Below are 26,109 nucleotides of genomic sequence, written 5' to 3'. Positions count from 1 at the left end.
CAAAAACATCAGCTGAATCAAACAGGCAAGCCTGCTACTGAATTAGCTTCTAAGGCAACTGTCTAAACTGTCATCTGAGGGTCGACATCTCTTTCACTTAATGTGCACGGTGATGCTGTGACCCAAATTTACTTCGCAGAGTAGTTTCTCTTAGCCACTTTTCTTTCACATGGTGAATATAAACCAAATGATCATGGTTGAAGAGTTTCTGAATACAGACCATTACAAAATAGACAACAACTCAGTGGTTACCATCACGCTATATACAATCGATAGCTTTTGGAAAATGGCACACTTAATTTCTAGACACCCGGTATCCTCTCTAGAAGAACACTGGCCATAAGTGACATCACCAAAGGAAGCGGCTGGACTAGTGCCCCCATCAAGAAGACAACAGGCAGGAGAGCAAGTGTCTTATTTAAGGACTCAATGACCATACCCACTGACGGCGTCTGATCTGTTAGTTCAGTATGTGGAATCGATGTGAATGCCGTGTCCACTGTTCTTCCATTCATCTGGCAGCTTAGGTTAAAATGCCTCTGATCACGCATAAAATGATTTTTATCCCATGACTTTATTTTGTGTTTAGGAAGGCAGAATAGCAGGAGAAAGGAAAAAAAAAAAGTCAGGACTTCGGAATTTTCTCTCTTCAGATGTAGACAGAGGCAATTACAAGCAGGATTCTGCAAAAAAACAAGCACATTTGAGAAATTAAGGCCGGGGCCCACAAATACAAATTTTCTTTTGCTGAGGTCACCTGGAGGGTGAGGAGAAGGGTTTGGGTCACACCAGTGATACTGAGAGCTTACTCCTGGCCCCATGTTCAGTGATCACTTCTGGCTGCACTCAGGCATCAAATCAGGGTTGACTAAGTACAAGGTAAGCACCTTACCATCTGTGCTACCTCTCCACCCAACAAATTCAAAATTTCTAAGTAAACTTTTATACTACATGATGATAATAAAATTAAAGTGTTATTCATTTTCCCAGTTTTATTAGAATTATTTAAAATACCACCTACAATAATTTTATCTAACAAGATGTAGGGATCAACAAATACTAGAATCTACTTCTTATAGGAAAACAGTTAAAATCACTGTATTACAGTGGATCAATAGAGGAAATTTGTCTATGGCTGTGTTGAGCAAAAAATTCTTCAGTAAGTAACGTATTTAAAATACTGAAAAAGATCTCAAAGAGCGGCTGGAGCAATAGCACAGCGGGTAGGGCGTTTGCCTTGCATACGACCGACGGGGGTTTGATTCCCAGCATCCCATATGGTCCCCTGAGCACCGCCAGGAGTAAATCCTGAGTGCAGAACCAGGAGTAATCCCTGTGCATTGTCAGGTGTGACCCAAAAAGAAAAAGAAAAAAAAGATATCAAAGAAAAAGAGGAACTTTTTAGGGTTGGGGGAAAAAAAATCCAAACATGTTTGAACCAACCACTAAGAAAATATTATTTAAAGATGCCAGGTAACTCTAATAAAATGGTCACAATGAACCAAGGCTACCATTTCCCCCAGATTTATTCTCTTAGGTAGATTTGCATTTTGTAAAATAAATCAACCTAATATATCTAATTTGCAGATACTTGTGACAGTTCAGAGTCATAAATCCCAAGGACTAGGAAAGGCCTTAGTGCCTGTGGACAGAAAGTACAAGCCCAGTTTGGTGGGTTCCCTGTGCTCAGAGCCTCTCTCTGCCCATGAGCTTCATAACTGGCTCTTCCACCACCTGGACAGCTCTTGGGCCAGGCAGGAAAAAGTAAGCTTTCCATAGCAGCAGTGCTAGTCACAATGACCTCTGAGGGAAGAGGCACCATTATGCATAGCACTGGTTGGCGTTAGGTTTTCTCATTTCATTAAAAAACCGAAATACAGATACCTAACTTTCATCAATCTCTCTCCCCCAACCCAAAAGATAAACAATCAAAAGCCCCAAACCAACTCTCTATTGATAAACAAAAATACTAAGTAAACTTTGGTACTAAAGAGGAGACTCTCCATATACAAAAGGTTCTCAAAATGTTCATTTTTAATATTAATGATAATAATAATAAATGACAAACAAGAACAGATTTCACATAGCTTCATAGTTTCAAATGAAAATTTTCATACATTGAAAACACACTGTTTTTGCCCCGAGTCAGAGATGAGGAGTCTATTTTTGAGTATGTCTGTGTTAACTTAAGAAAAAGACCAAAAAAGAAAAAGACAAAATACTACTTGAAAGCTTCCCACCTCCTCCTTCTCATTCAGTGTCACAATGTTCTGGCCAGTGTTAGGGCTGAGTCCCGCTTCCCTACCGAGGCTGCTCTCTCAGTACCTTCTCTGTAGAAGAGCAAAGCAGGTGCCTGGTTTAAGGACTTTTCTGAGCTAATGGTGCCAGAGAGGGAAATTCTCATATTTCTACTCTTTTCAGTTCTGTCTTGCGGGCAGCTGACAGGGGAAAGCTCATGAAAGGGATGAATTAAATATTTCAGATAAATGCTAATGCCTGCATTTATAGTATTTCCCCTATTTCAACTTCTTCAATAATGCTAAAACCTTACATCTTAAGACTATTCAGTGATAATTAGCAATCAACTCTGCTATCAGGAAGTCCTTAATTTTATTAGGAACATGCTTCTAATGCCAGATTGTTAAGCCAGGTAGGAGAGTCCATACATTTAGAAGAGTACAAATTATATGGCTATAGGACTATGTGTAACTTTAAATAGGAAAGTGGATTACCATATATACTTTTAATGTAAGAGAATAAGAATGATTACTGAATTGTTCATCAAGCCAAAAAGCCTTTGAAGCTAAAATATACATACGATCCAACGATGATATAATGGCTGTAGTTAAATTCCTTATATACAAAAATATTGACCGAACTGCATAATATAAAATATTACAACTTCAATCCCTTCTATTCTGTTTAAAATGAGGCCTAGAAGAGTATTTTTAGGTTAGTCAGAACAAATGGAACATAATAGGATGAAAGTCAGAAGTTAGCTTCAGAGATTCCTGCCATTAAAATTAGCTAATTACATTATAACTAGTTGTAAGGAGTAAGTAAGGCTTTAGGAAAAGGAGAAACTACTAAATTAAGTACAAATGCAAAGTTTATATTTAATACCAAAGCAGTAGGAATTTTACTCACTTAATTACAATTTATTTCTCCTGATGAAGAGCTTCAATGAAAGCATCAAGTTTTTCTTGAATTTCTCTAACTTTTTCTAAGGGAATAAAAAGAGAATATATTAGTTAGAAATAAAACTTTTCAAAGACATCATAGATCAAAGAGGATAAATGGAAAGGTAACATGACAACCAACTCCACTACCCCCATGTTTTATTTTCCCCTCACAAATAAAGTTCAAATGAACTGTTGGATCTTAACAGGTTTTTTAAAAGGGTAGAAAAGGGGTATTTCGGAAGATTTTTTTTGAAAATATAATCAAAGACATGTAATCCTAAACAGAAAAACAAAGAAAGATATAAATATAATCATACACAGAATTTTAAGTAGTTCTTACATTCTCTAAAGTTCAACCAAATGCTTACAGTTAGCAACATTTGAAATGATGTTAGCAATATTTGGAACAAAACAATTTTTAAAAATAGAGAATCTGGGGCTCAAGTGACAGCACAGCGAGCAGGGCATTTGCCTTGCATGTACCAACCTGGATTCGATTCCCAGCATCCCATATGGTCCCCCGAGTACCACCTCAGGAGTAATTCCTGAGTGCAGTGCCAGGAGTAACCCCTGTGCATCGCCGGGTGTGACCCAAAAACAAAACAAAAAACAAATACAAAAATAGAAAAAAATTGAGAATTCAGGCAAGTACTTAGCAAAGATCTAACAAAGGAAAGATCTATGTGAGCATCATTCAACTGATACTTTATACATCAAACTGTACTTAAAAATTAAGAGAAAAAGAAAATATTTGTAACAAACATAAAAAGTGCAACAATATTTTCAAAATGCATGTACTTTTTATTTTGGGCTTTACCATCCTGTGCTCAGGGTTCACTTGTGGGAGGGCCTGGGGACCAAATATGGTGTTGGGGATTGAATCTAGGTCAGCTGCATGCAAGAAAATCACCTTATAAACTATACTCTCTCTCCAGCAAAGCACAGCTACTTTAAAAAATGTACTTTTCTAGTTGACAATAAGAAAAGTATGCCAGATGTTTACAGATTTCCAAATATTTTCAAGATTTCATTCAATATTTAACATCTATACCTTTTACAACTGAAAAGAAATAATATTATGTAACTGAAGCTTACAGTATGCCTACTACCCTTTCAAGATTTTGCCAGTTAGCATTAGTGATGAGTTTCCTAAAAGGGGAAGATTGTTCTTTCTATGAATTCGTATTAACAACGCAGGCACTAAGCAAAGCCTGGAATGGCTGTATACAAAGATTACAATGTCTTTACAGTACTCCACCAACAATTCCACATTTCTAATGGTAGGTACTAGACTGAGATGAATACAAGATCTACGGAGTGAAAATGCTTATTGTTTTAATCAAACTACATACCTAGAAAATATGGAAGTTATCATAAATGCAGCATCGCATCTTACATATAAAACCGGAGAATGTAGAAAAAGTAACCCTAACCTATCTCTTGGAAGTTTAGTTCATACTTTCTGGTCATCTGTACTATTTTTCAGCCAGAAGTGAAAAATCAGTAAACATACTACATTTCCTTTGTCAAAAAAGGCATTCTAATTTTTAACATTCATTCATCTAATTCCTTAGAAACAGCTTCACCTATATTTTTCAATGAAGACAGAGTTTCACATAACTGCAGTTCATTAGCTAAATGGAGCGATAGCACAGCGGTAGGGCGTTTGCCTTGCACGCAGCCAACATGGCCGACCCGAGATCGATTCCTCCGCCCCTCTCGGAGAGCCCGGCAAGCTACCGAGAGTATCTTGCCCGCGCGGCAGAGCCTGGCAAGCTCCCCATGACATATTCGATATGCCAAACACAGTAACAACAAAGTCTCCAATGGAGACGTTACTGGGCCCGATCGAGCAAATCGATGGTCAACGGGAGGGCCTTTACTTTACTAGCTAAAACATTTTTTTAAAAAGGGGGAGGGGAAGAGGAAAGAAGAATGCCCTAATTTATGTCACAGAATTTTGGAAATGGATGGGTCTTAAAAAATAATCGAATTTAAATAGCGCAACACATGATAATCTAAAGCAGGTGTGCAGAGCCTCGAGAGCTCCTTGAGACATTTGGCCGAGCTCTTTCGACTGGGGAAAGCTGTACTGTGACACAGGCGGGGAATCTGAGTCTGTTTGCGCCAAGATAGGAGACCAGCAGGCAGCTGCTGATATGCAGAGCCGGAAGCTCGTCTATCCTTCTGCCCTGTCAGTGACCTCCATCACCGCGGGACAGTAGCACCAGTCAGAAGAGCCGCCACCGCAAAATCCATTTGCATGGAAAGAGGCCAAAAGCCACCGTGTGCATGTCTGTGGACCAGAATCAAAACCCAATTTTTCAAAATCAGGATATGAACATTTCCCCCTAAGTGAAAGTAGAAAGGACCATTGAACTCAATATAAAAATGGCAATAAAAAGGAAACAAATACCTCCCCCCACTTTTTTTTTTTTAAAAAAGGGGTATTTGTAAAAACATAGAACTATGTTTTTACCGATACTTATAGTAAGTGGCTGTGCCACCAAGCCCCAGACGCCAAGGAGGACAAAAAAAGGATTTAAAACAAAAGGTAAAAATGTTACAAATAAATAATGATAGTGTGATTTTAAAATTTTTATTTATTTTTCATTTTTTTTGGGGGGGTGTCACACCTGGCGATACTCAGGGGTTACTCCTGGCTCTTCACTCAGGAATTATTCCCAGCAGTGTATGGGTAGATCACATGGGATGCTGGGGATTGAATCCGGGTTGGCCATGTGCAAGGCAATCGCACTACCCACTATCACTCCAGGACTGGTAGTGTGATTTTTAAAGATGAAATAAAAAAAACTTCAGCTCCTTTTATTCTTACACTTTTAAAATGCACTTAGTGGAGTGAAAAAGATGCCATCATGACTTTGGGAGAAGTACCTGCTGCGCTCTGGATAATTCAAATCTTATATTCTCTTATATTCTCTATTATATTCTCTTACTGCTCACTAGGTTTAGCTATTGATAAAGGGGATATACGCTGCAGAGTTAGCCATGTCTGAGTCCCTCTGATTCAGAAACACATCCTTGATCTGCTGCCGTATGAGACTCTGATTTTTTTTTTAAGGCGATTTCTTCAAGAACATTTGTTATGTTTAACCTTCTATAGGAAACATAATGTATTCTGGTAAAAAAAACAACAGCTATTGGGAGAGGGTGCATGGCGCTTTGGTGGTGGTGGAGTGCAGTAACTTACATTCAACACCTTAAATGATAACATTAGCATAACCATGTTACCTAAACTATAACAGCACTGTCCTCCCGTTCATTCATTTGCTCGAGCGGGCCCAGTAATGCCCCCATTGTGAGACTTGTTGTTACTGTGTTTGGCATATCGAATATGTCACAGGTATAATAAATTAAAAAAACCAATCAAACAAACCAAACAAGAACACACTAAGAAAGAATAGTACAAATGTACATCTTGGGGAGACTAGATCTAGTCACATCTGAGAAATCCATGGAAAATAATATGAGTCCAAAACTAGACAAAAAAGGTCCATCATCCTCAGTGTATAAAAATGTCTGGCTCATTGTCCATGGTCAATACGAAATAAACTGATGAGATGTGAAGTTCCCCAAACATATTGCACAGAAAATAAGGCCTGAGAGTTACCAAGAAGAAAAAGACCCTTGACAGGCTTCCCAGATGTTACCAGTGGGCCAGAAGGGCTGAAGCTCGTATCACAAAGGCTGGAGTAAGCCGAAGAGGAGGCAGGCAGGGTGCATATTGACAGAGAAGGTCGTGGGAAGCTGAGGGGTCATTTGAACCATGGAACAGAGAACACGCAGGTTTCACAACACAATGCCGATGGAAAAAGAAACTTCAACTTAATTATTGCACCTAATTAAGAAGGCTAACGTGGGCTGACCACACACCCACACACGCGCACATGCACATAGACACAGCTGTAGATACTCAACCAATTTCATGCTTTGCTACAGTCATATCTCACTAAAAAAGCAACCTTATTTCCCATATTTAAATCATATTTGAATCTCTTTATTCTAAAGTCGATACACTACCAGCACTGTCCGGCATACTATTGGGCTGCACAGAAAACAAAGCTAACCCAGGAATGAGACTGAGTGCTAGCACAGTACAGCATTCTACTCTCTGACCATTCCAAGTCAATGTCTCTGTATTACATTGCTTTCAATTATTACATTGTTTTCAGTATCTCGCTCTCTGGAACCACTTCACTATTAGAAACAACATCCTCATCCTGATTAGTCTAACTACTGTATTACAAGTTCCCCCTATTATTTGCAGTAAGTACTAATAGTTAGAGAATTCTCATACAATTTTATATTTACTTGACAACCCAGGAGAGGATTAACAAACTGTTATTTCTGTTACCCTGAACTAGCCAATTCTGCATGTTGTTAATGCTGAATCTACTTTCCAGTTATCCAATGTTTACTTAAAAGATAAACTATTTCAAACATCAATTCATTGTGCTCCTTGATTGAGGCATGAATATACCCATAATCCCTAACTCATAAACCGTCAGCCCCGTGAATGAAGTTCTTTCTCTTTTTCCTTTTCTTTAGATGACTTGACACCCATTCATGTTTTGGGTCTCTTTATCTCCACATGAAATGATACTACTACTCTCATTTTCTTTTTGAGTCTTCTGATACTCGCTCTAAAAGTCTCAAATATAGACTAATCTGTAATTAGGTTTTGAATACACTGTGAACACCAAAAGGCCAAACCTGGGAAAAGGTTCACTTCAGTGGTTAATAACAGCTTAGAACAGGAACAAAGAGCCACACACAAAATACTACCACATGCACTGAAATAAACTCTCTACAACTTTTGATCTTTTTAAAGAAAGCAAGAAGAAACAGGCTGCAAACTTATTCATTGTATTTTAGAAAACATATCCGAAGATCTAAATGTACCTTAACACAACTGCTTTATGACATGCTCCATACACACTTTGTACCCTGCTAGAGGTCACCTTGTAGGTGACATTCTGCTGTAAAAGGTCTTCGCTAAAGAACTGAAAGTTAAAGGAGAGTTTCTTTTATAATATATTTTGTTCCTTAAAGTGCTTGCTCTTTATTAGACAATTACACTCCAAGTGCTTTTTAGTAGTTTGTATTTAAAACCATCTTCTATGATACAGGCCTTATACTATAGAGGAATAATGAAAGAAGAAAAAGTAAAGAGTAAATAAGAAACCAGATTCAAGATTCTCAAACTATATTCAAGATCTTAAAAGCAGCACAAGAAAAAAAAAGTGCACATTTTATCACCAATGAAAGAAAGAACCAAAGAGATAAACAATGAGAGGTGTGGAAGTAAACATAACATTACCTCTGAATGCTGGTCTGCCATGTTTCCTTACACACAGGCAGGGAGGGCTATGTTTAAACAGATCCATCAATGTAGACAAACAGAATCCTACTGCTTTTTACAGAAGACGGAGCATCATTTCCTATTTTCTAGAAAGTTGCTGAGACTGGCATAATAGTCCCCTTAAAAAAATTTTTTTTTGGTTTGGGGGCCACACCCAGTGGTGCCCAGGGTTTACTCCTGGCTCTGCACTCAGGGGTCACTCGTGGCAGGGCTCTGGGGAACTGTATGTGGTGACATACATGAAACCCGGGTTGGGTTCTTCGATAATGTTCTTTACCCACATACCATTTAATCTATGATAAAGTTTAATATATGTTAGGTACAGTAAGAGATGCACAATTTCAAATAATAAAATGCAGCAATTATGATAATGTACCAAGCTAGTTATGCGAATGTGATCTCTTTCAAAATATTTTGTACTACTGAGACAGTATTTTCAGACTCTGTTACTGACTGCAGGTTCCTGACATCTCAGTAAGTCAAAATCTGAGCTGGGGCTCTGGGGCAGGCATACAGCACCACGGGGTAACTTAGAGCCGGTTCTAGATTCTGGAGGGCCACAGACGTGGTAAATGGGGTTCTCTGTGCTATTTCCTCTGCTTCGAAAGTTCAAATGGAAATCTCAGGCTTAGAATGTTATCTGTTCTGTTAACATTTATTGGGGTAATTAGGATGTAAATAGTTTCCGATGAAAAAGAATATGTGTATTGCTATATTTTTTCTAAAATGATGGATTTCACAGGGTAAACAACAATAATAAAAGGGTTAAAAAATTAATGTTTAAAATTCCTAAACTAATGCTTCTAATAGGATCAGTGGGGTGGGCGAGCACAGGACTGAGATCTCCAAGCCTGCACGGTTTGGGACTGGACCTGCCAGTAGCTAGACAGTTACACCCACCAACTGCTGTGTAACCCCAACAACGGCCAAGATCCAGAGATTATCACACTCAGCTCATTCCTACTTTGGACAAACTGGCAGGCTACCGAATGTAACCTGCCCACACGGCAGAGTCTGGCAAACTCCCCGTGGTGTACCCAATATGCCAAATACCAGTAACAATGATGGGTCTCATTCTCCTAACCCTGAAAGACCCTTGAATATGGCACTTTTAAAAAAAATCTCAGGGCTAGGACCAAGGAGACGTTACTGGGGCCTGCTCGTGGCAATCGACGAACAACAGGATGGTCGTGATCGTGATCGTGAATGCTTCTAATAACAAATGGATGGTTATTTTTTTTTTTGGAGGGGGGAGGCACACATCCTGGTAGTGTGCTTTAGGTTATTCCTGGTAGTGCCCAGAGGACCATATTGGATGCCAAGGATTGAGCCTGGGTCAGAAGTGTGTAAAGCAAATGCCCTACCAGCTGTACTATCTCTGGCCCCATGGATGTTATTTCAAATCATTTCTATAAAAACAAGAATGTAATATATTAAAAGGTATACAGGATAATGCAATTGATTAGAATTAAATTTCCAGTTCCAGCCTAGCTTTTAACCTTATAATTGTAGACAAATAACTACCAATTTATATATTTAAAAAAGATAAGAAAACTGTCAAGAATTCATAGCCCATGTTACTTTAAAACAAAACAGGCTGAAATGTACTATTCTGAGAATATGTTCTAACTACACCTTTTAAAATTTGTCAGTTGTCCTTTATTTCTTAGTATCTTTTTATTTTATATGGTAGCAATATCATAATAAAAGTGCAAAAATAAATTGCAATGGCATTCTCACAGGTTCACATAATTCACTTCAGAAAAATCAGTTTTATATTGTTTCCTAAGAACCAATGTGGGATTGTTTCTATGAACTATCTACTTTTAAAAAGTCTGTCATTTAAAATCATTCATCCTAGTACAACCCGTGTAACAGATGACATGAATAATTCATTCACTGCTCATTCATTCATTGTTGAGTGATCCGACTTAACCAATATTTTATTCACACATTCAAGATGGTCATTAAAATAATTTGCTATTTTCAATCCTCAAACAATCTGATGTAGAAAGCTACCACAAAGAAGTCTGTAAAACGAATGATAACTTATGTCTGCTGAATACATGGATAGCTCAAACTGCAGATAAATTTAGCTTTCGTTTTAAAAATTCTTTTTACTATGGCCATTTCTATCACACTCCTTTGACTAATACAATTAAAACCTCTTCACGGGGCCAGAATGATAGTACAACAGGTAGAGTGTTTGCCTTGCACACGCAGACCCAGGTTCTATTTCCAGTATCCCATGAAGTCCCCTGAGCACTATCAGGAGTAATTCCTCAGTGAAGAGTCAGGAATAACCCCTGGGTGTGCCCCTCCTCTCCGAAAACAACCAAATCAAACCAAACAAAAACACAATAATAAAAACCTCTTGAAACATATAGACAGATAGATAGATTTTGATATTCTGAAACCTCTTTTCCAAAGGACTTCAGTGTTCTGATCACAATACAGTCTTACCCTCCGGCTTTCATACTGGTCATGTCCTTCAACTTCCCTCAGTGAAGGCATCCCTAATTTCAGCTCAGCAAGCTATTCATTCCTACAGATCCTCCATGATCTAATAAAGACAGACACCATTCCAGGTATACTTCTAACACATGTAAACCTTAAACTTTCTAATATGATACTTATGAAAAAGATCAGCTACAAGCAGCTCTATTTACAGAAGAATACATGGGAATATGTAATCCATGTGTCTTTAGGTCTAATACATGTATTTTATTAGACAAAACCCAAGTCAAACAGCTATGCATCTGGACTGAATCACAGTGGTTCCCCCACCAGAAATGCTTATGATATCAGTCTACACTGAAAAAAATTATTATTAAAGCTCCCCATTGACTTTGAGATTATATGCATTCATCTGATTCCCTATGTCATAGTGCTCAAGAGGAAAGTTCTCTTGTGTGTGTGCAAGGAAGATCTATATACATGTAAACCTGTTTGCCATGTCACTCAGCCACTGTAAGCCACGCATTCAGCTTTGAGTCCTGGCATGCATCTATCACTGAGAAGTTTGGCACTAATCTGCAGTTTCCTTACAGCAAAGAGGAGAGAATCTTGAGCATACTAAATTTTGTTTTTTTTAACTTTTCTTTAATAGGGGCTATCACCTGCAGTGGGCCGGAGCAATAGCACAGTGGGTAGGTTGTTTGCCTTGCACACGGCCGACCCGGGTTTGATTCCTCCATCCCTCTCGGAGAGCCCAGCAACTTACTGAGAGTATCCCAAGAGCCTGGCAAGCTCCCCGTGGCGTATTCAATATGCCAAACGCAGTAACAACAAATCTCACAATGGAGACGTTACTGGTGCCTGCTTGAGCAAATCGATGAACAACGGGAGGACAGTGCTACATCACCAGCAGTGTGCGTGTGGAGCCACACTGGACAATGTCACAGGCAGTGTAGATTTGAGAGTTCAATGCTCAGACCTGGCTTGCCTGGCTGGGGGGTTGGGGGGGCCGGGGTGGTGGTGTGTCACCAGGTTAGCCAAAAGTGTGTCTGTGGGGAGAGGAGGGAGGAGCTCAGCGGGAATGTAGTTCTGGGACTTACTCTCAGCCTTGTGCTCTCTTACGTGAACTACCTCCCAGATGCCCTCACATGTATTTTGAGGGAATACCAATCTTATCCTAACTTCCACCTCCCCCACCCTTGGCTGAATTTTCTATTTCCTTGCACCCAGATTTTCACTTAAAGCATTTACACCTTTTTAAAAAAATTTAAAAAATTATTTTTATTTTAATTTTTTTTTGCATTTTCACCTTTTGTACAGGATCTATCTCTGTCAGCAGCTTGAAATCGTTTTGGGAATAAGGCAGGCTGCACAAGACACAGCACTAGGAAATGGATTCATCTGATACACTGCAATATTTAACAAGTGATCTCTTTAAAATGGCAAATATTTTTGCTTTGGGGGCCACACCCGGCAGTGCTCAGGGCTTACTCTTGGTTGTGCACTCAGGGATCATTCCTGGCAGGGTTTGAGACACCATATGTAATGCTGGGGGATCAAAACCTGGGCCAGCTGTGTGCAAGGCAAATGCTTTACCTGTTGTTTTAGTTCTCTGATCCTAGATGGTAAAGCTTCTAAATACGGTAGTTTGAGAACATTCTGGAGGTGGGAAGGAAAAACTACTCGGGAACATGCCTGACAAGGGCTGGATCACGCACTGCCTGGCCTCCTGAGCACACAGGTGGGGACCTGGAGGACTTGGGCACTGTGGGGCAGGACAGCCCCTCATTCTCAGGCCACAGCATTGAATTGCAGCTGCGATAGCCGAGGACTGCCAGGGTTGGTCCCTGAGCAATGCCTGGGAAGGAAACCCCCAAATCAAAATTTTTTAAAAACTAAAATCAGACAATTAACATTTTGAGGGGGGCAATATTTATCACATTTATTTTATGAATAATTTCTGCACAGGAGAAAACCAAATTATCATTTCCGTTCAATAGTTGGACATACCAATGATACCAACAGTACCAACAGTTGTATTTTTTCAACAGAAAAAAAAACATGGATTCATGACTATCTTCTTAAATGTGAGATATACTCTACCATAATAAATACATTAATTCAAAATGAATATGCTCCTTTTGTCATCACAGATGAAAAAATATCAAACAATTTTTAAAGTATGACAGATAAAAAGTGCTTTAGCATGATCAGGAAAATTCTATCTCAATCATGAAACATATTTTTAAAGTAATCTATTATTATCTTTCATTTTTTTCTACTCCTTATTTTTAAAAGCATATTTTGTTAGGAAAATTGAACCAGTTTGAGAAAAGAAAAACCACCCAGGCAGTCCTTAAAGAGGCAGGACATCATATATCACCTGCAAAGACAGATTCCTAAGAAGAGGGCCCCTTCTGTTCCTTTAAGACTGCCAAACAGATGGGAAGAGAATGGACAGTCAATGGGACAAGGAAACACATGGGAGGTGCTGCTGTATGTATGTCCCCAGAATAAGAAAGAGGTCAAGATTGTAACTGCATGACTGGGCCCTGGAAAGGGTCTTTCTTCAAGCTGTTACAAAGACAAACGCTGTTCCTCATCCTGCTGTCAAACTGTTATAAATATTGGTTTGTCAAAAGACCTTCAGAGCTGTGCCTTATAAAGGAGGAGTAACAGACAAATGAATCACGAGAATGATTCTTAAACAGTCAGCTCATTAATGTAATTTTTAAAGGGAAAGAAGAATAATACAAAAGCAGACAATGCAATTCTGATTTATGAACTGATTTACAAGTTTATATAAAGTATGGAATTTTAAATGGGAGGCGTTAATACAATGAACTGAGGCAAAAAAAAACCAAGATATATATTTTAAATGTGACATTATAGGATAAAGTATAATTATATTTATCACGAGGAAAACCTTCAGTTTTGTCAGTCTAACACTGACATTTTGTTAGGCTGATTTTGGTATATATTATTTCTCACAAGAACTTCAAAAGGAAGTATAGTATTGATATTGTTCAAAGAAATAACAACCATTTCATAATTAATTTTACATACTCATTAACTGAGAAAATCACCTTTAAAGGAAAATCAGAAAACTGAAATAGGAATAAAAATACAAAAATTTTAAAATCTGGGTTATCTTTTTGAAGAAAGAAATCCTTTTATGAATTTCTGGGGAGTTTTTTGAGTCTTTTTGTGTTTTATTTTTTGGTTTCTGGGTCATAGCCAGGAGTACTCAGGGCTGACTCCTGGCTCTGCACTCAGGGATCACTTCTGGTGGGGCTCGGGGATTAAATGGGGTCCTGGGTATTGAACCTGTTTGGTTACAAGCAAGGCAAATGCCTTCCCTGCTATACTCTCTCTCCAGCCTCTATTTTGTGTATTTTAAAAAGACAAATTCATTGCTCTAGGTTATCATTATTATTTTTTGGTCTGATTTTGGGCCACACCCGGCATAACGACTAAAGCAAAGAAGAAATGGCAAACATCTTCCTACAACTCAAAATGCTCAAACCAGGGAACACATGAGACAGCTGTTCTGAAATAAATGAAAATAGACTCCTCCAAACACTAGGCTAGCAGTGAAATAGAGAAAACCTATTATCTTAAATGGGTTGCATAGAAAAAGATTTCAACTCATTCACAGATGATGGGTTCATGATGTATCATGACAGAACATGAGATAATTCAAAGTGAATCTCAAGAAGACTTTTATAAGGAATCACTTCAAGTCCTATCAAATGTCTCTTGGTATCAAATCACCAATATGTTGCTTGGAAAAATATCCTATCACTTAAAAGACTGACCATATCATGCATTAACTGTCATTTCAAAGAATATGGTAATCATGAATAGAATATTTTAAGGAAAATTCTAAATCATTCTAATTTGGGAAAAAACAGTTTAGAAATAGTAAAACACTAAATTTCCTTTGCCATTAACTATCCCCACCACTCACCCTCAAAACCCTACTTCTTGGAGACTGCCAGTTAGTGTACACCATTTGTCAATTTTCCAAAATCTTTCTCTCATAATGTTGTGTAACATTTTACATGTGCTATTATTTAATAATGTTTTGCAATAGATTTTTCAACGACCAGGTTTCATTTTTTAAATCTCTGAAATGAAAAGAAAAATGGAAAAGGTAAGCTATAGTAGTAACTGGGGACTAACTCAAGATACAAATATGTGCACTGACACTTTATATGTAAGAATATACATATAAACATTTATCATAATCTTTTTGTTTTCCCACTTTTTGGGTCCCACCTGGTGATGCACAGGGGTTACTCCTGGCTCTGACCTCAGGAATTACTTCTGGCGGTGATCAGGGGACCACATGGGATGGTGGGAATGGAACCTGGGTTGGCTGCATGCAAGACAAATGCCCTACCCGCTGTGCTATCGCTCCAGCCCCAATCGTGTTTTTTTTTTTTTAAATCTACCCTACCTTTGTGTCATACATGGCTGTTACTGTGTTTGGCATATAGAATACGCCCACGGATAGCTTGCCAGGCTTTGCTGTGCGGGCGAGATACTCTCGATAGCTTGCTGGACTCTCTGAGAGGGGCAGAGGAATTGAACCTGGGTCAGCCAGGTTGGCTGCATGCAAGGCAAACGCCCTACGCGCTGTGCTATAGGGCGTTTGCCTTGCACATGGCCAACCTGGTCGGCCCAGGTTCGATTCCTCTGCCCCTCTCGGAGAGCCCAGCAAGCTACCGAGAGTATCTCACCCGCGCAGCAAAGCCTGGCAATCCCCTTGTGGCGTATTCGATATGCCAAACACAGTAATAACAAGTCTCACAATCAAGATGTTACTGGGCCTGCTCGAGCAAATCGATGAACAACGAGAGGACAGTGCTACAGACAGTGCTACCCTACCTTTAAAAGACTATCGATAAGTCACTAAAGAGATTTTTGTAATTTCTGTTCTTTTAAATCAGTTAAAATGAGTTTACTCCAAAAAGAATAAACTTGTTAGTAAAATACTAAATACCAGTTGCCTGTATGAGGTAATGGAGAAGTATATATTCTTTACATTTTATATCAATTTATCAATGTCCTTAGACCATGAAAAATGCATTTGATTCTAAAAGCCCCATTCTGAGTCTGGATTTTCACAGCAGTAACTGGAAAGCACCCCACTCAGACTCATCCTGTGAAATCTTGCTTATAAGTAATTATTTTTCTAACACAGAACACTCTCCCTTAAGGAATACTTCATTTTTGTGTGTAATCTTTCTCTCCTGGCTACAACAAAGCCAAATATATTTCATCAAGTTTAAAATAATCCTTCACTATCACAGTTCAGACATAGCTGCTTTGTCAATTTCTTTATGCTATAGAAAGAGAGAATTAAAATAGTCAATCCCTTATACCTGAAAAGGTGCCTCACAGAACTAAAGTCATTCTTTATTCTGAAGCAAAGAAAAATATTACAGTCTTTCCATCTTTCAAATATACTCCTTCCTATTAATAATTATTTAAAAGAGTACATGAATGTCAAAACATTGAAAATATTCGAGTCAACTTAAAAATTTCCAATAAATGTAAAAGACTATCAAAGTGCTTTGGTGACCAGTCAGTTGTGAAATCAGTGATGGTCCAGAAAGCAGTGGTGTTGCTGGGGGTGAGCCCAACTGCACGATGAAGCAAGGGAGTGCGGTATGGCACAAGTACCAAATGCAAGCTGTGCGCTAGGAGAAATACGACGGCTGCTTTCTGAGGCGAAAGAATGGAGGAAAGATTCCTCAGAACAAGAAAGTTAGCTTTCTTCTCCCTCTTATGTCTGTTAAGAGAAGGAGCTAGATTATTAAAAAGGACTAAATGGGCACTGAACACAAATAATATGAAAGAAAAAGGATACGGTGAACTGATGGAAAGAACCAAGTCATCTGGCAGAACAGGTCATAATAACGGACAATTCTATTTTCCTCACTTGGCTATTTTGGTTGATTTGCAGACCTGTAATCTCCTCCAGGGGAGACTCTTCCTTCTGTCCAAATAAACAACACTGGCAGTGCCTAAGGAAGGATTTTAATCACCAAAGGAAGGTAAATGAGGAAAGGGAAGAAAAATAATGGCTGAGGACCAAGTGATAATCATCTACAACAGAAATTCCACATGTATTTGGCCAAGTAGACCCTTTCGGCAAAATTAAATCACTCAGCGCTCCCCTGGAAACTTCTCTTCTTCGAGAAAACAAAGCAAAAAGCAAGCACCCCCGCCATTCCCTGTACCCACAATTTCCCCAGAGGTTACAATCACCCTTCTGGATATTTCCAGCACCACAAGACGCGGGCACAGCCCTTTCAGGGCAACACTGATCAGTAAGGTATGGGGAGAGACACACCAACAAGAGTCAAAAAGAAGAGACTACACAGAAATGTGTGAGAAGCTGAGGCAGGAACAACAGCACAACGGGCAGGGCACTCGCCTTGCACAAGGCCAACCCAGGTTCGATCCCAGGTAGCATAAATGGTACCCTGAGTCCCACCAAGAGTGACACCTGAGCATAGATCCAGGATTAAGCCTTGAACACCAGGTGTGGTCCCCCCCCCCACCATAAGTAAATGAATAAATAAATAACGAGCTCAAAGCTCAGAGAGAGGGGGAGTGACTGAGACTTCAGTAATTATTGGCCAAAGCCATGACCATGCTCTTAACTTGTACATAAGGTGCTTAGCTTATCCCCTTTCGATGGCGGGGTAAGCTTACAGCTTGCCCTGGGTCCTTCCAGTCCCTTCGTTGGGACCCTGCTTTTGGAGTGCTAGGAACTAAGGGCAACTGAAGCCTAAGTCAAGTAAATATGGATGCCGGGGAATAAATATTAGTTTGGAGTCAGTTAACTCTCATGCTACAAAGCATAGCATGAACTGCCTTCTTGTGACTAAACAGAAAGAACATTGTTTGCGACATAAAGGAAAGAGAAAAGCAATACAGGATTATCATTATCAGTGCTTGACAGAATTAGGTGTGCCTCAGGGGCACTGTTGTGGGAGTAACTCAATAAACCTAAGGTCCCTGCAGGAGGAGCAAGGACAACCCAGTGTTATCCAACACCAAAGACACACAATAATAGTATTTCGACTGAAATGATGCTACAGGGTCTAGTTCTTAACAGCAGATGCCTTTGGCCCAATATTTCATACTCCTGTCACTATGACTAGGCTTTAAAAACATATACCCTCTGGGTCCGGGTACTTAGAACCCTACAGTCAACGCAACAACCCAGTCCCCTTTTATATTCCACTTCCCTTGGTAACATCTCCAGAAATGAAACAAACACACTACTAGAGTTAAACGAATCCACTTCAACGGCACATAGTTTAAAAGCTTTATTCCTGTTTACAAAATGGCGAATTCTACCGCTGAGAGGGGAAAGAACAGGTTCGGGGAAGTTGGGCGGCTGGTGGCGCTGACACACCACAGGAGTCCATGGAGGCACATAAAAAACAGGCATGTTAGGGTCCCACCTCTGGCAAAAAGTTTACACAAAGGCTTCCCTTTGTATGATTTTAAATGGTAGGTTCGAAGTATAATCAGCTTTCTGAGATGACTTCAGCTTCACTACTTCATTGACTATTTTCATCTACGACCCTCCGAGGATGCGGCAGCTATGTCAGGTTAGAGATGGTGAGCAACCAGAAAAGGATCTTGCTATTTTTCTTCTTCTTTTTTAAAAATAAGAAATGTGCAAAATCAGTCTTGAGTTTCTGTCTAGATATATTATTTACTTTTTGATTCAAAGAGCATGAAAATATTCCTGTAACATCATCCTTACAGAATTACGTTTTAGAGTTAATGAAAGGCTCTTTTTAGATTTAAGGTATCTACAGTGCATTTCTCTTCCACTCTCAACCTTAAAATCTGACAATACTAGATCACCTTTTTAAAAATCACTCCAACTTCAAAAAGTGCATCAACACATACATTACAAAGAACAAAGTTTCCATTTTATAGAAGTGATTTGATATGGAATTATCTAATGGCTCAGGGGAAAACCAGAAATGTCCATATGCAGTCTATCTTTGTAAGTTTGAGAGTCAAAACGCAATCTCCTGCACACTATGGTACAAAGCTTTTTTCTTTGTTCCATTCTAATTATCAAGAGAAAGCACAGGCTAGAGGGGATATGAGGAGACTAGGAGAGCAAAAAGACACAAAGACGAGCCCTAATGGCATTGTACAGCCCCGAGAGAAACAAACTCTAAGTTTTAAGAAACAATCGCTTGCTGTCTGGGAGATGCTCTGGCATCAAACAATAAAGAACAGTCAACAGAGGCAAGAGGCCGAGCACGCTGCTACAATTCCTACTCGCTAATCCCCGCCAAGCTCCAGTAAAAAGGCCAGCTGTTGCCACCTCGTGTAGAGCCAGCAGAGCAAATGAACTGGGGGTTGCGGCGGGGAGTGGCGGATATTGGAAAATTCTCATTTGCCAAGCTCTTTAAGCGACACTGTTTCCAGCATTTAGTTCACTGGCAGTGGACATCAAACCACTGTCAGTGAACTAAACCTGCACGATTTAAGCCCAAGCGAAGAAGTGAGCACCGTTTAGTTTCCCCGGTAAAGGAGATGAATACTTACTTCATATCAATGAAGTATTCATGAAGTATTCAGTTGTGACTGAACTACACCTTTCATAAGATACTCATACAAGAAACAAGTGAAGAGAGAAAATCATGGAAGCAAACTGAAAAACATTTTAGCACTCCAGCAGGCTAGCTTAGCACTTCAAATTACAGTAGCAAGCGCTCCACTCAAGATTGTACCCGCGATCAGATTAGCCAGACCTTCAGACCCTAAGCAGCAACACGCCCACGCTGAGAAATCTTCAAGTTTGGGGAAACTTAGATATTTATTACTATGTCTACTATATATACTACCATGTGACTACGGTGGCACCTGAAAAAACAAACTTAGAGACATGGTTGCGAATCACGTAATGAAGGAAACCAAGTTCTTTCTGCGCAGTGACTTTGTACACAATGTGGTGCACCTTTACCCAGCTATTCTAATTTTTTGGAAGTTTTCACTAGAAGTTTAAATTCCAAAGCTTTTTATAGGAAGTACATAGGATGGTCATGAGTAATATATAAGTCTTCTTGGCCTAACTATGGAATCTTTTGAACATAAACAACCACTTTATGCAATGCTCTTTTTCAATGACGAAGATTTTCTCCCCCCAAATTCATTTGGGGCAGCACTTAAAAGTCTGGATTCCAATCTTGACTCTACAATTTACTACCTACTTTATCACTTATTATCAATGTGCTTTTGAATCTCCCGCTGTTTATCCATCAAATGAGAAAAATAACTTGAGATTAAAGCACTTAGCCTACTACCTGCAAGGCTTCAATGTTAGTTGTAACTGATAGAAGCAAATTTTGATACAAAATGAAAAACTGCAAAGTCAGGATGGAAAGACTACAGATCTGGTATAAATAACTGACAAGTACCTTCTTAGTAGCTGAGTACAGTAAACCACTAATTATGCACAAAAAGAATAAAAAGTGCAACTCAGGCTTTAGTGAACAAAAACGTAAAGAGAAATCTAAACTCTAAATCCCAAATAGTGGTCCCTAAGTTTACAATAACCTAGTTAGTAGATGATAAGCCATTCATAGGGCAAACAGTAAAAAACAATCCATGCTGTATTTGTTGGAACATTACCCAATTGTTACCAGAGCCCAGTTTTAGGGGTGGGACAGAGAACAAATCCCAACAAAAGTTGGTCAGATGGTAGTGTCTTATTTTGTTTTATATGAAGACAATCATAAAGTAAATTTATAAATGCCAAGACAGATCTTATAGAAAGATCAACCTGGAACTGAGTCTTGGAACTGAATCTTTTCCTTTCCAAGGAAAGCATTTAAAATATTCAGACTAGTTCAATAAATAAATTAGATTCATTACAAAAATTGTGTTCATAATTCAACTAGATTTTATCTAAATTAACACTTTAAATTTCTAGACAAATCCTTTGAAGTAAAACTTGCTACAAAATCAAATTAATTTCTTGAAGGTCATTAAGGAATTTTAAAACAGGAGACAGGTCTCAACATGACTAGAAAAATGGTGGTAAGGAGGAGCTACATAGTTTACTGAATTGTTCATGAGGTCACTTAGACTGTCAACAACCTCAGAAATCGTGTTTTCAAGTCCTCTTTTCCTAACTTAATTACACATGACCCTGATACAATATCAGTTAAAAAAAAATAGACCTTTTTTTTGACCTTTTTATGTAAAAACAATCTTAGACTTATAGAAAAGTTGGAAGATCACTATAAAGAATGCTTTTTTTCCTCAGCCATTTACTGACGTTCTATCCTATCACTTTGAAATACTCTATTATTAGCTACAAATATTATTTTCTTAAATAATACCAATTTAAGCACCAAAATATATTAGCCTCATTCAATCCTAAAAACCCACTCAAAGTTTCCCCACAATTCCAGTTCAGGAGAACACACTGAATTTCCTACTTGTGAGTATCTTTCAACGTGGAAAAGTTTTCTTTGCTCTTTCTTTCTTCCTCTGGATCTTGATATTTTTAGAGTCAGTTATTTTGTAGGCTGTTTTAACTTGGATTAATCTTGTATCTTATTTACTCATCTCAAAAACAATAAATTCAGTCTCCAAAGTGGTAAAATGACTTAAAGATAAGACATGTTGGAGACTGTCAAGATTCAGCTTTACCAATCTCTACAAATCCTGTTTCAACTATTCTCAAATCAAAGCAAAATCTCTAGACTGTCTTCCTTTCTCCAAATTCCAGCTACCAATACAATTTTGGTATGTATAAGACAGTAGTAACCATTAAACGTGTGAAACTTTCTTTACACGTTTGCTAAAAGTATCCATGACTGCTACGTTTCTAAAATAAGTCACAAGGAAAAGGTGCTCTTAAAATTCCTTTTCAACAGTTGGATGGACTTTAATGTGACTGAGGTAGCCAAGTCACTGGTGAAAAACCTGCTTCCAAATGACATCACCTGGTATATTAACATCACTATAATCGTCTATTTACAAAAGCAGTAAATCATTTCAAGAGAACCGTATGAGCACCTTGTCAGGAAAACACTGGAATACAACATGTGGCTTGATGAAGCACAAACTGAATCAAAATAAGAGTGGAACATGATGGGGATAGATAAAGCCCAACTATGAAACAAGAAAAAAAGACACTGTTCTCGACCCCTTACAAGTATATACACACTGAAGTATTTGATAACTATATCTTGAGGGGTACAGAAGAAACAGATTTGTAGCCATGCGACACTAGAGCATCTCTTCCTACGACAGAACTTAGCATGAAGTCAGAAACTGAGGCTTTCCAAATGTGTTTGAATGAATTCTCCTGGGAAGCAACTATGACATCAGTCATTTTACAATCAAAGACTCAAGTCCTTGGGAGATGCTCTGCTTAAGATAACACAGTAGTGGCTGTTCAGATAGACATACAGATTGCATATGAGTTAGCACAAACATAACTGTACTGCCAAAGCATCATTAAAAAACGAATAAAAATGTAGGTAAAAGTTAAAATAAGGCTTCAGAAAAAGATTCTTGAAAGAAAGGAAAAAGAAAAAGAAAACAATAAAGAGCTCAGGTAACTAGCAAGAAAGAGATGATGAAGGAGGCACAGAGGAAGGCCAGTTGCTCGGGCAGCGCATACATCAGAAAAACTGGTTTCTGACACAGTCTAGTGAGCTACTGCATGACAGAAACTCAGCCGAAAAACATCTCAAATTGGAAGGAATTTTATTCAATACCTGCTTTCATTTAGAGATCAGAAAACTTGTAAGACAGGCTAGTTAAGCATACAATGAAAGGGAAAACATTTTGTTTCATGGAACTGATTAAGGTAAACTTGTGAGGTATGCTCAAACAGAAAATACTTTGTAAGATTAATATGTCACTAATTTCCTTGGCTTCTCAAGGATCAACCACAAAGCTTTGCAATCCAAGTATTAATTAAGGTTAGAAACTTACAGGAGTCAAGAAGGAACCAAATCATCTCTCTCTTCCTCCCAAAGTCCTTGGGCCAACGCAGGCTGGAGGTGCGGGGGTAGAGGGGATGGAAAAGGCTGAGCCATCGCAGCCTGGTACAGAGGGCAAAGGTGTGTTGGGGGGAGGTTTGTTCAGATGGGGGTGTTGGTGGCCCTGCTCAGCAGTGAAAAGTGTCCATCTCTGAGGGTGGTCCAGAGCAGGGGGTGAGAGCCCTGACCAGTGTAAGTGGAGATCTCCACACAAGCCTGGGGGAGATGAGGGATGTTTGTGAGGGCAGAAAGAAGGGACTGGCTGGCACAGAGTTGGGTATTAGCTCAGTCTGAGGAACTGCATGAAGGAAGGCACTCCGGCTCCAGCTCTCAGAAACTAGGGAAGCACAAAGGGTGAGAGACTGGGGAGCTGCCAACGTGGGTAGCAGTGCCAGCAGGGTGCAAGGGCATTTTCACTATGACACTGTGGTGACGTATGGGAAGACTGATCAAATATATTAAAATATTAAGGATACTCAGGATACGAAGTCAGACTTTTTCTTTTTGGGCCACACCTGGCCTGGCAGCGTTCAGGGTTTACTCCTGACTCTGCTCTCAGGGATCATCCTGGTGTGGCCTGGGGGACCATATGTGGTGCTGGGGATCCGGGTCAGCCTCGTTCAAGGCAAGCACTCTACCTGCACTGAGTGACTGAGGTAGCCAAGTCACTGGTGAAAAACCTGCTATCTCTCTGATCCCAGACTAACATTTTTCATTAGCTGAAAGGTAGTTACAACTATGTGAAAGAATATTGTAACTCAGTAACACAGAATTCAAAAGGGATTATCAACTCATGCTTTCAGCAACATATAAACATGATTAGGTAGGGATAAGTGTATGTATGAACACACACACACACACACACACACACACACACACACACACATACACACACACGAAATATTTCTTCTCCACCTCTTTCCACAGAAAGGACCTGGGATCAGTGATATAATAATAAAATGAGCATGTCTAGCTCCTAGATCTTGAATTCCAAATACTATTCTTGAAAGAAAAAAAAAAAAGTGAGATAAAAAGAGAAAGCAAAAAAAAAAAAAAAAAAAGAAAGAGGGACGGCAAGGTGAGGAAAGGAACTGAATTTAAGAAAGAATGAGCTTGGAATATTCCGTCCTTAGGACAACATGAATGATGAGGTCTGAGTATAAGCTGCAAAAATGCCATATCAATAACCTAATTTTGATGGTTTTGAACAACTCTCGTTCTTTTTTTTTTTTGCTGCTTTTTGGGTCACACCTGGCGATGCTCAGGGGTTACTCCTGGCTCATGCACTCAGAAATTGCTCCTGGCGGTGCTCGGGGGACCATATGGAATCCTGATGCTGGGAATTGAACCTGTGTTGCCCATGTTGGCTGCGTGAAAGGCAAACGCCCTACCAGCTGTGCTATCACTCCAGCCCCACAACTCTTGTTTCTTAAAATAAAAATACATCTCTTCTGGAAGTACTTTAGGTTAGGTACTTCCTCCCAAGAGGTGGGTGTTGGAGTGCTTTCTGCATGCGCCTGTAACTTTTCTGTACATGTGTGACTAAAAGAGGACGAAATAAGTGAGAAAGGAGAGGCCAGAAGCAGTAGGGGAAGGCACAATGCTACTTACTAAGGTCTTCAGCTAGTTGAACGCGTTTGCCGGTGAGCAATTTAACTTTCTTGTCACCATCTTCAGCAAAATCTTCCAAAACCTCTTTAACATTTTTCTCTAATCGCCTGACTGTTCAAAATAAATGAAAAACAAACAAACACTGGAGTGCAATGCAGAGAAGGATTCACAATAACAGCACTTTCCTCATTGTTAGATCAACTACGAAGCACCCGTGTCTGTTTCACAGGCAGAGGGGTCTCTGCACACTGGTCAATGTTTTATCTCTTTTCCATTGTGACTCAATATCCCTACCATTTCAAGGGAAAATGATAAATTCTGGTTTAATTAACAAATCTGTAGTTAAAGAGGTATTCTAAAATTCTGTCAAACATGGGTTCTGTTACTACTGATTTTGATGCAGAAAGAAGTCTTTCTGCAGCTTACCTTCAGTGTTTGTGAGTTGCTGCCTTAAAGTATTTGCAGTGATAGAAAGCATTCGCTGTATTCGCCAAAACAGAACCACATCGTTGCATTCCAACTGAAATGTATAGTAATTAATATTATCAGATGCAAATTTAATCAAAAACCATCACAGATGTAACCTAAACTACTAAAGACAGTACTAAGTCTGAAGCCCTTATAGTAATATAAAAGCAAATCAGATTAATACATGTATTTCTATTCCAGAGAAAGACTATGAATCTTCTCTGCACAGGACTCAATAAATCACCTTTTTTCCCCCCCGCTTTTTTGGGTCAGACATGGCAATGCACAGGGGTTATTCCTGGCTATTTACTCAGGAATTACTCCTGGCTGTGTTCAGGGGACCATACGGGATGCTGGAAATTGAACCTGGGTCGGCTGCGTGCAAGGCTAACGCCCTACCCGCTGTACTATCATTCCAGCCCAATAAATCACCCTTTAAACAAAAAAGGTTTGTTCTGATTCCAGTAACAAAGAAAATACCATATTTTGGAAATACAGAATTTCATTACATTATATCTGGTAAAGTTCACAGCACAGACAACCGTGCACTTAGTTTACACCCTTTTATTTTTTAATGTGTCTTTAGGTTAACTTCATTTCTTTGAGTGCTCACTCAAGTCATTTTAGAAATTTACAATGTGAAAACTAACAATTTTAAAGACACTTACTGTGTAAAGGTCTTCCCAACAACCAAAGCTAAGCAAAAATCTAGCCACTATTTCCACAAATGCATATAAATACAAATAACTGCCTAAGTTTTAAAAAAGCATTTTAGAGATATCAATAACTGTTTACTTTCATTAATAAGAGAGCTGACTAAATCTCAAATAAGATAACTGATTAATAGCATTTCGTCTAGAAACTAAAAAATATTTTTGCTCAGAACAAAATGTTTTGAAGTACATTGGTTTACTGCCACCTAGAGGTTACTTTGTCAAATGTCCCATTAAGTTCT

The 26,109-nt window shown here is 39.0% G+C and overlaps 1 protein-coding gene across 4 annotated transcripts in view; it reads right to left on the bottom strand.

The window, feature by feature from the left end:
- Window positions 1–555: 555 nt before the first annotated feature.
- Window positions 556–26,109, bottom strand: part of OPA1 (OPA1 mitochondrial dynamin like GTPase) — a 101,611-nt gene continuing 76,057 nt past the window's right edge. For all 4 annotated transcript variants that reach the window (XM_056121962.1, XM_056121964.1, XM_056121963.1 and 1 more), the window contains 4 exons: window positions 25,113–25,206; window positions 24,687–24,797; window positions 3,148–3,223; window positions 556–683 (listed from right to left, as the gene is read on the bottom strand). In XM_056121962.1, the coding sequence (XP_055977937.1) occupies window positions 3,159–3,223; window positions 24,687–24,797; window positions 25,113–25,206 (270 nt within the window). In that variant the 3' untranslated portion in view covers window positions 556–683; window positions 3,148–3,158. The remainder of the gene's footprint in view (window positions 684–3,147; window positions 3,224–24,686; window positions 24,798–25,112; window positions 25,207–26,109) is intronic.

This window comes from Sorex fumeus, unplaced genomic scaffold (assembly GCF_029834395.1).
Source record: "Sorex fumeus unplaced genomic scaffold, SorFum_2.1 ptg000044l, whole genome shotgun sequence".
Classification (NCBI taxonomy): Eukaryota; Metazoa; Chordata; class Mammalia; order Eulipotyphla; family Soricidae; genus Sorex; species Sorex fumeus.
This window is presented reverse-complemented; position numbering and strand designations above follow the sequence as displayed.